Source organism: Apodemus sylvaticus, chromosome 5 (genome assembly GCF_947179515.1).
Source record: "Apodemus sylvaticus chromosome 5, mApoSyl1.1, whole genome shotgun sequence".
NCBI lineage: Eukaryota > Metazoa > Chordata > Mammalia > Rodentia > Muridae > Apodemus > Apodemus sylvaticus.
The window spans coordinates 71,276,893-71,288,421 of record NC_067476.1 but is presented as its reverse complement, the minus strand read 5'-3'; the positions used below and the strand labels follow the sequence as shown (position 1 = coordinate 71,288,421).

At 34.8% G+C, this 11,529-nt stretch overlaps 1 protein-coding gene across 1 annotated transcript; it reads left to right on the top strand.

The window, feature by feature from the left end:
* Positions 1-4,540: 4,540 nt before the first annotated feature.
* Positions 4,541-5,485, top strand: LOC127684427 (olfactory receptor 4A5-like). The gene has a single exon (XM_052181354.1). The coding sequence runs from the start codon at positions 4,541-4,543 to the stop codon at positions 5,483-5,485; it is 945 nt and encodes a 314-aa protein (XP_052037314.1).
* Positions 5,486-11,529: the final 6,044 nt, after the last annotated feature.

The window sequence follows — 11,529 nt, the reverse complement described above, 5'->3', positions numbered from 1 at the left end:
TGGCTAAGAGAAGAAATCTGTTCAAGAGATTGCTTCATTTGAATTTGTTCCAAATATTATAACAAGCTTATTTATTAAAATAGCAATGGTGCATGTAAATCATACTATATCATGAATATAAATGGAAGAACTAGACCCAGAAGTTCTCTAGAAACTAATTTCTGTTCCATATAGGGTATGCATTTAGTTGTTGTTTAGTTCTTAAGGTACTTATTTTTTTGTTGCATTCATCTTTGCTTATCCGAGTTCAGGGAAGGTATCAATTTCTGGATTCTTCCATACACTGGGGCATGTTTTATTAGAAAGAAGACATCTATACATGAAGAACCTTCATTATAAGTTTTGAAGAACTGAGATCACAGCCTTCACTTCTTGATTGAAGTGAAAAGTAATAAATATTTAGACCAGACAGAAGAGAAAGCAATTCAGGTATCCATCCATTCCCCAACAAATCATAGTCTTCCAATGACTGTGAGATACAGTCTGTCAAAGAAAATTAAGGTGCAGAAGTGCAAACTTGAGAAGTGAGGATTCTACTAGAGTTTGCAATGAAGTTCTAATTCTTGTAGAGGTTAGCAATCATAATAGAAACTTCAAACTTGGCATATTCTTGAGACACAGAGATGCTCTCTGACCCCTCTTAATCAATGTCCTTTTGGAGGACTTCACTGATAAAGAAAAGAGAAAAGCATTTTTAAAATTTTATCAGTATGTGTCAGCATTAATAATGAGGCTGGTACATTAATTTCCATTTAATGTTTTACATATAAATGCAAGCTTAATGTATTTGTTTTCATATGAAGACACTTTCCCTGAAGGTGAGAATTTTCAACTACCTTTTATATTAAGTTTTGAAGTGATACTTAAAGTGTTTTTTATATTTTAGGTAGTCACTTAGATGTTATGTTTTCCTGAAATACCGAGATAATGGGAATTCTTGTTGAAATATGTTTGTTGGAAACAAGGGGAATTTGGAAAGTTTTCTATGTTTGTCAAGCAACCAAACAAAAGCACATAGATAAATGCTTTTGTTTATAAATGATAAATAAATGACAATATTTGTTGTCAACATAGTAAAAATATAAGTTTTTCCTCGAAGAAGAAAAAGATTGAAGATGTGAGTTTTGTGAGACCACCCTCAAGAGACATTAACTAAATATGTCTGGGATGCACTGAAAAACAGTTGATATTTTAATATGTGTTCTAAAAGTATATATATTAATTAATGGAGAAACAGATTAGTAAAGTTGTATATCATGTATTTTGTCTTTGTTGCAGACTGATTTGGTTTGTTTTCCAGTTTGCTAAAACAGAAGTGAAATATGTTCCATGCATTAAGAAATCATCATTGACTTATCATTTTAGTTTATGTATTATAATTATTATGTTTATTTAGTTTATGTATTATATTTATTATGTTTATTTGGTTTATGTATTATATTTATTATATTTTATGATACACTATATATATATATATATATATATATATATATATATGTATATATGGAATTCCAAATTGCAGATCATCCTAAGTGCTTACAGTGTAACAGGACAGATGTTTATTTATGTTTGTTAGCTTCATTCAGGGCTTTATATATTTATCTTAAAATAATACCTGAAAGCAGAGAAGAGTGTTGTATAATATAACATAGAATTATTATACATAGTAGATAAATTGGTTGATTATGCTAGCTTACAGTGATCCACTTTCCTGTGGTGTACCATATGATTTGAACTGATCCTTCATTCTTCCTCTATGTCTTCCTTCCTCTATAGCATGTAATTTGAGCCAGTTCTGCTCATTACTCCACTCAACTACCTTCCCTCTAATCCTACTTATTCTCATAAACAGATTTCTTTCTATATTTATGCCACTGTAAATCAAAGAAAATATTCAATTATCATTTTGAGACTTAATGAGCTTAACATCATTATCTCCAGTCTATACGATTTCTTTCAAATGATATAAACTTCATACACTTTTAATGGTTGTTAAAAATTCTATTATTTTAATATATCTACTTTAGCTTTCACATTTTACTGTTTTTTAAATGTATTTGACAATTCGAGTATAATTATAAAACTTGCCTCTTCCCTTTCTTTCTCCAACTTTTCCCTTGTCCACCTCATGACCTCTCAAATTGAACAGCTTCTTTCTTTTAGCTCTCTTTAAAATGTTGTTAGCGACTCTTTTAGACTACTTATTTCTTGAAACAGTTAACAGTAGTTTAAATTGAAGACATTCGCATTATTCAGATTTTTGATAGAACAAAATCTTTGATAATTTTAGTTTACTTGCATTTGAGTATGATAAAGTTTAAGTACCTCCTTTTTTACTCTCTTATGCAAACAGTTACACGAGTCACTAGATTTACCCTAGTGATAAAGAATTGATAATGTAGACAATGTAGAAAATAACATGTTAAAAAGACATTATCAAACATGTTATTTTATATTCTTGTGTGTTGCAACAGGTATGCCTTTATCAGCCTTATGTATTCAAGGAAAGCAATATCCTCTGAGTAGTATGGAAGTGATAATGTAAATAAGACCTGGAGAAGGTGCATGTGCATTTGCCTTCTCAAGAGAGCTCTGACTCTGTACAAGTCCTGCTTTTCCACCAAGCACATGAGAATAAATTTAACCTGCTTTCATTAAGTTAAAATACATTCATTCCAGGTAAATGTTGTTAGCACCTATGCATACTTAATGTCTTTGCATAATTAAATAGATACTTTGAAGATACATCTTTTTAATCTATGCCCTGAGGTGGTTCCTGAAGTATCTTATACTACTCTTGTATCTTAGGCTTTGTTTATAGTCCTTTTTGACAGAGAATGTTTATAATTAATTTTGAACTGATACTTCCTGTGATACACTCAAGAACATCAGCAAGAGCTACTGTCCATTTACATTTCATCAGTTCTTCAGGCATATTACATGAAAAGAAAATCAAATCAAATAACCTATAAAGTGGATGCTGATGTTTCCATGGTAAAGATGATGAAATGGAGACGGAAGGATGGTGACATTGCCCAGTATTGAGCAGTTAGTGAATGAACCTGATATGACACTTCCATACATGTGTATGACTCATAGGTCCACAGTGATTTCTCTTCCTTCAAGTGTGTCTTGGGTTCACTCACATGAATAAGAAAGTTACAGTAATTATTTAGTCACAGTAGTTGCCACATCCCATTTATTCTTTGTTAACATTATTCAGGAAACAGTAATAAGTTTTGAAATTGTTATTTAATTTTACAAATATGAAAAAAGAATAAAAACTTTCTAGAAGAATCCATAAGTATAAGTCTGAAATACTAATAGGGGCACATATTTTCAACTAGAAGGGAGTCTAAATTAGCGGATTTATTATTTTTATTTTTTAAAGTGCAAACTGAGACATTTAGAAATACATTTAAATATGATATAAATGCAGACTTTATCACATCGATTATGTACTTTTAATTGATTGTTATGTATTTAGTCATCCAAATGATGAACTTCTTTTGAACACTCTTAGTACTTAAGAGGCATTAAACTTAAAATCATGCCCCATTCTTCAGTATCCTTATAGTTTCTATTTACCCCTCTTACTCTCCTTATTTAGAGTTCTAAAACAAAGAGTTCTATAACAAAAGAGTTATAAAGGAAATATACTAGCTGGAGACATTATAGTGGGTGTCAGTCAGAGGTGAGTTAAAGTCAGGTAAAAACATTTGTGAAAATCCTGATAGTGTATTATTGTGATAAAAATTGATATGTGCAAAGATGAAATTAATAAAATGATAGCTCTGAAAGACCTGACAGATTCAGATGAAATAACTGCTATGGGTAATATGTGCTAATTAATATTGGGGTTATTTGGTACAGTTCAAAAATTCAGATTTTAGTGAAAAGATGAGAGATGTGGAGAATCTGTGTTGTTTAGTAAAGCATAATTGTGTTAATTTGGTTGTTACAGGATGGGGGCTATTTTTGGTTGCAACATAATCATATTTTAAAGTATTCTTCAAAAAGATTACCAACAGAAAAGACTGGATATCTCTTAGTCAAAGTCTTTAGTATTTGTTACTACCACTGTTTGTAGGTTTCATAAGAGGAAGAATCTTTCCCTGCATAACTATTATTATGAACATGAATATAGTTGTGGTTACATTGTACATGCATTCCTCACTTCAGTGGCTATGTTCTTTCATTTTTTTAGATGGCTTTCAACTGAAGATGAAACCAGGACAAAATGTGTTTTAGTAGTTTTAAATATATGAATGACTGCGATACCATTGTCTACTTTTCTGTATGGTATTCTGTTAAGGTCTTGAGGTAGAACTTAGTTTTTATGACATTATTAGGAATTCTTTGGAGATATTTATGAGAGAAACTCAATAGATACTTACCAAGCACCTGACTATAATTTACTTCAGAGAAGGTAGTAACGAAGATATCTTATAACCAACAGATTCATGGTCTTGTTCACAATTAATGGCAGGTCCTGTTTTCCTAATCTCCTGCCTCTGAAATAAGCCTCATAGAAGAGTAAATGGGAAAGAATAACAGTGTTACAGAGTTTATCCTATTGGGTCTCACTCAAGATCCTGTTGGGCAAAAAGCATTATTCATCTTGTTTCTACTCATGTACATTATGACCATGGCAGGCAATTTGCTTATTATGGTGACTATTATTGCCAGCTCCTCCTTGAGCTCCCCAATGTACTTCTTCCTTGCCTATCTGTCACTCATGGATGCTGTTTATTCCACTGCCATCTCGCCCAAATTGATTATGGACTTAATTTGCAATAAAAAGACTATCTCCTTCAGAGCTTGCATGGGCCAACTCTTTGTAGAACACTTATTTGGTGCAACCGAGATCTTTCTTCTGGTGGCAATGGCTTACGATCGTTATGTTGCCATCTGTAAACCACTGCTCTATTTAACCATCATGAATCACGGGGTTTGCATCCTCCTGTTGGTGGCAACCTGGGTTGGAGGGTTTGCACACTCCGTGGCTCAAGTTCTCTTTGTTTATGACCTTCCATTCTGTGGTCCCAATGTCATTGACCACTTTGCCTGTGATATGTATCCATTATTGGTGCTTGTGTGCTCCGACACCTACTTCCTTGGTCTTACTGTTATTGCCAATGATGGAGCAATCTGTATGGTGGTGTTTGTTATTCTCTTAGCCTCCTATGGTATCATTTTAAACTCTCTTAAGACTCATAGTCAGGAAGGAAGGCGCAAAGCCCTATCCACATGTAGCTCTCACATCATGGTAGTTGTCCTATTTTTTGTTCCTTGCATTTTCATGTATGTCAGACCTGTTACCAATTTTCCTGTTGATAAATCAGTTACTATTTTTTATACAGTTGTCACTCCCATGTTGAATCCCTTAATATATACCTTGAGAAATTCAGAGATAAAAATTTCTATGCTAAAACTCTGGTCTAAAATGTTACATTCAGATAAACTAAGGAAAACTTGTTGTTAAAGAGTATAGTCATTCTAGGGCAACATCAGATAGTAAGTGATCACAATGATTGTGCTTGCACAATGAAATCACTAGGGATAGTTTTTTTTTAAGAATTATTTATTTATTTTATATATGTGAATATACACACCAGAGGAGGTCATTGGAACCATTACAGATGGTTGTGAGCTACATGTAGTTGCTGGGAATTGAACTCAGAATATCTGGAAGAGCAGTCAGTGCTCTTAAATGCTGAGCCATCTCTTCAGTCTCACTAGGGGTATTTTAATAAATAATAAAATAATAAAATATTAATAATAACAATGATATATTTTTAATAAATGAAGAACAAGTTTTTGTTTATGGTTAGGGTCAATTTAATAAAGTATTTCTGTAAGAGAAATAAAAGGCATGGAGTTTAGTTACTGTTACAATAGAGTTTACTTACTATTATGATGAAAGAGAAAAACTGATTTTGCCCATCATTGAAACTGTAGTAGGATGTATGATATGATTTATTATTTTTTAATGAAGAAAATTATAATTTTGGAAATGTTTAATCGCTTAATTCATTACAAAGAAATCTGGCTAATACATTTCTGGGACTGAGTGATGTTTTTAGATGAAGTTTGTTATTGTTATGCTTGTACGTAATGATATTTGCATAGCTACATTATGAACGTTGTTTTAGGCTTACCTTTATTGTCCACCTGAGTGTCTACACACCCTTCCATTTGAGGATATTTGGGTAATAGATTTGAGTAGCTAACAATGCCCCCATTTGTTAGATAGCTTTCAGTTAATGAAACCAGATTTCTGTTCTTTAATTCAACACTAAGTTCAGATAGAAATATGTTAATATCCTTTACTAATTAAAATATTCAATTTTACTATTATTCAAGATAGTCATTTTCATATTTTCTTTTTTATAGAGAAGAGTTAGAAAAGAAAGGTTTTACATAATCACCATGTTTCCCCATATTTGTGTTCAACTTCAATAATTCACTTGTAGGATGTAAATAATTTATATTAATATAATCATGAGAAATTTTACCTAATTTGCATCCATATTGGAATATCACACAGCAGAAGTTAAAATTGCTGTCATTTTAATATGGAAACTTCATTATTCTTTATAATATGTTGGACATATTTTTATGTTATATTCATATTCTTATGTTGACAATTCTGTTTTTGCCTTTATTATTGTTTTATAATAAATCTTGTATTTATTATAAATATGTATATTTAAGACATGCAATGTGTGATATGTATACAAGCAATAAAAGACTCAATTGAAGATAATATATGTCATAGTTTTACATAGTTTATATATATTATCTTTTGTCAAAGAACAACTAACAGATACTTATGCAACATTAATTCCAATATAATGTAATATGATTACTTTTAATTATGTCCATTAGTAAGAGTATACAAAGTAGCTGATTTAGATATGAAGAGTGAATAGATATTGAGGTTTAGTATAAAATATCTTTACTTTTCTAAGTACATGGATATATTACAGCTTTTATTTTAAAATGTATCATAATTGTTTATATTCAATAGTATATTTAGTTGATTCATATTGTTTAGTTTCTTATTATTTATTTTATTAATTATTAGATTATTATTGAAATCACTGAATAACATTTTGCATGCCTTCCCAATACCATTCTGATATCCTTTCCTGATGAGAATCTTATTCATGGTAGTTAAGTTGTCCAATACAGCATGGTCAGTATATGTACACAAAAGCCAAAAGCAGACTCAGTATGTTATACTTATATATTTGTACATATAGATACATACATGCATACATGCATGCATATATTCACATATGTAACAAGTAACAATAATAGCTGAAGAAAAAGATATTAACTTGAGAATGAGGGAACATGAGGGGAGTTAGAGGGAGGGTTTCTGAGATGGACCAGAGGGAGAGAAAAAAGGAGAAAGATTGATGCAATACTCTTATTTTAAAGTACAGTTTGATTACAAGTATCTACAGTTTTGATTGCATAATCTTTATTTTATATTATTATAATTCTATTACATACTATATAGTTTTCTGAATTCCTTAGCCATTTGATCACATCAGATGGTTCCTCCACTTACAGTTACAGAAAAATGCAGATTATTCATGTTGTTTGTTCTACAAATAATATATTTAGTGTGGCTGTATTTAATTTATTTGTAGCATTAAGTTTTAAAAAATGACTTTTGGTGGAACCCATTACCTCCCATAGCTGTGGTCCTGTAGCTAGGCCTTTGTGAGATGGAAGGTTCAATATTTAACTAAGCAATTAGAATATAGTGTTGGAACTGATGAAAAACAATAATATTGGAAGCCTTTAACACCATTTATTTTTAGAAAATAATTCATTTTATAAACCATCGTTGATTATAGAATGAGGAATTAATGAAGAGAATGAAGGTCACTGTAATTTCACTCACACAGATCTTGGCCTTCATCAAAAGCTTTCACACCCATTGAAAGACAGAATTATGATTGCAGCTTTTGTGAGAATAACTAATTGCAGCAGAGCCTATGGTTCTTAGTCCTCTACCTTGAAACTTCTATTTTTTTGTTTTTTGTCTTTCTGAGACAGGGTTTCTCAGAACTCACTCTGTAGACCAGGCTGTCCTCGAACTCAGAAATCCGCCTGCCTCTGCCTCCAAAGTACTGGGATTACAGGTTTGCACCACCACGGCCCGGCCCTACCTTAAAACTTTTTATGCAGCTTCCTTCTCATAGTCAGCAAGGGAAAAATGCCTTAGTGGGATGTGGTTGGGTAATCAGGCTAAGGCTACTTCCTTTTTCATGCATGTTGAGCATCATTGCTAGCCTACTAAAATATTTCATTTTTGCCTTATTATATTTTTATTAAATTATTTTATTTATTTACATTCCAAATATGGCCAACTTCCTGGTCCCCCATCCCAGAATTCTTCAGCCCCCTCCCCTTTATTTCTGAGAGGGTGCTCCCCCAACTCTCATCTCACCCAACTAACATCCCCCTTCCCTAGGGCATCAAATTTCTTCAGGATAAAGCACATGCTTTCCCACTGAGGCTATTCAAGGCAGTCCTCTGCTACATATGTACTAGGAATCATGGATGAGCCCATGTATGGGATGGTGGCTTGGCTTCAGGGAGCTTTGAAGGGTCTGGGTCAGTTGATACTGTTGTTCTTCCTATGGGGTTGCCATCTGCTTTAGCTCCTTCAATCCTTCCTCTCACTCTTCCATCGTGGTCCCTGACTTCAGTCCAATGGTTGGCTGTAAGTATCTTCATGTTTCTCAGTCAGCTGCTGGTAGAGCCTCTCAGAGGACAGCCATGTTAGCCTCCTGTCTACAAGCACAACAAGGCATCATTAATAGTATCAGGGTTTGATGACTGCCCTTGGGATAAATCCCAAGTTGGGCCAGTCTATGGATGGCCTTTCCTTCAGTCTCTGTTCCATATTTGTCCCAGCATTTCTCTTTGACAGGAATAACTCTGGGTCCCTGTCTTAGTCAGGGTTTCTATTCCCGCACAAACATCATGACCAAGATGATTGAGAAAATGCCCCACAGCTGTATCTCATGGAGGCACTTCCCCAGCTGAAGCTCTTTCTCTCTGATAACTCCAGTCTGTGTCAAGTTGACTCACAAAAACCAGCCAGTACAATTTACCCCTTGTCAACTGGACACACAACCACATCACTATTAAGCTTCATCCCTTACTTTCTTATTCATCCCCAAGATCTAAATAACTTGAAAAGTCCCACAGTCTTTACACATTAAAAGTTTAATCCCTTTAAAATGTCCAATATCTCTTAAAATTCAAAGTCTTTTAAAAATTCAAAGTTTCTAAACTGTGGGCTATTTGAAATGTAAATAAATTATATGGAATAAAAAAACTTTAAAAAAAAAGAGGGGAAAACATTAGGGCATAGTCACAATCAACAGCAAAACTCCAGCTCCAATGGTTCAATGTGTGGGTTCCAACTCACGATCTTCTGGGCTCCTCCAAGGGTTTGGGTCACTTCTCCAGCTCTGCCCTTTGTAGCACACACCTTGTCTTTTAGGCTCCAGATGCGTGTACTTCCCTGCTGTCTCCCACTGTAACTAGGCTTCACCAATAGCCTCTCATAGGCTCTTTTCATGGTGACAACTCTTATGCATGACCCCTTCTGTTCTGGGCCATCAATTGCAACTGAGGCTGCACCTTCATCAATAGCCTTCGGAGGTCTCTAACAGTGCCAAGCCTCAACTTCTCTTCATGACCCCTTCATGCATTTAAAACCAGTACCACCTGGGTGACTCTTACACAGTTAAAAAAAAATAGAAGGAAGAGGAGGAGGAGGAGGAGGAGGAGGAGGAGGAGGAGGAGGAGGAGGAGGAGGAGGAGGAGAAGAAGCAGGAGGAGAAGCGAGATTTGGCAGCCCCAGAGCTTTTTTCTTCTTCTTTTTTAAAGATTTATTTATTATATATAAGTACATTGTAGCTGTCTTCAGACACACCAGAAGAAGGCATCAGATCTCATTACATGGTTTTGAGCCACCATGTGATTGCTGGGATTTGAACTCACGACCTTCAGAAGAGCAGTCAGTGCTCTTAACTGCTGAGCCATCTCTCTAGCCAAAAATTCCAAAGTCCTTCCACAAAACATTTTCAGATTGTCACAGGAATAACCCACTCCTGGTACCAATTTGTCTTTGTCAGGGTTTCGATTCCTGCACAAACCTCATGACCAAGAGGCAAGTTGGGGAGGAAAGGATTTATTGAGCTTACACTTCCACTCTGCTGTTCACTAAAGAAAGTCAGAACTGAAACTCAAGTAGGCTAGGAAGGAGGAGCTAATGCAGAGGCCATGGGGGAATATCTACTGGCTTGTTTCCCCTGGCTTGCTCAGCCTTCTCTCTTATAGAACACAAGACTATCAGCCCAGAGATGGCACTGCCCACAAGGGGTCCTTCCTCCTTGATCACTAATTGAGAAAATGCCCCACAGCTGGATCTCATGGAGGCACTTTCCCAACTGAAGATCCTTTCTCTCTGATAACTCCAGCCTGTGTCAAGTTGACACACAAAGCCAGTCAGAATGATCTCCAAATTTGAAGATGGGTCAATGGCCTCATTCTTTCACTGGGGGCCCTGACTATCTACTGCAGGTGGTCTCTTTGGTCACATGTGCCAGAGAAATACTCTGGCTGATCAACGACTTCAGCAAAGTGGCTGGATATTAAATTAACTCAAACAAATAAGTAGCCTTTCTTTATACAAAAATGAGAAGTGGGCTGAGAAATAAATTATGGAAACAATACAGTCCATTATAGCAACAAATATTATAAAGTATCTTGGTGTAACAGCAACCAAGCAAGTAAAAATTTGCTTTTTTAAAATTATTATTATTATTTTCTATATTCTTTGTTTATATTCCAAATGATTTTCCCTTTGATGGTTCCCCCCTCCCCATAAGTCCCATAAGCCTTTTTCCCTCCTTGCATTCTCCAATCAATCCCCTCCTACTTCTCTGTCCTGGTACTCCCCTACAATGCTGGATCAAGCCTTTCCTTACCAGGGACCCCTCCTTCCTTCTTCTTGGGAATCATTTGATATGTGAATTGTGTCTTGGGTATTCTGAGATTCTGGGCTAATATCCAATTATCAGTCACTGCATTCCATGTGTGTTCTTTTGTGATTGGGTTACCTCACTTAGGATGATATTTTCCAGATCCAACCATTTGCCTAAGAATTTCATGAATTCATTGTTTTTAATTGCTGAGTAATATTCCATTGTGTAAATATACCACATTTTCTGTATCCATTCCTCCACTGAGGGACATCTGGGTTCTTTCTAGCTTCTGGCTATTACAAAGAAGGTTGCTATGAACATAGTGGCGCATGTGTCCTTATGGCATGCCAGGGAATCATTTGGATATATGTCCAGGAGTGGTATAGCAGGGTCCTTTGGAAGTGTCATGTCCAGTTTTCTGAGGAACCGCCAGACTGATTTCCAGAGTGGTTGTACCAACTTGCATTCTCACCAGCAGTGGAGGAGTGTTCCTCTTTCTCCACAT

Bases quoted from the DNA above. Each gene is read 5' to 3' on its own strand.
- LOC127684427 (XM_052181354.1), top strand. From the start codon at position 4,541: ATGGGAAAGAATAACAGTGTTACAGAGTTTATCCTATTGGGTCTCACT.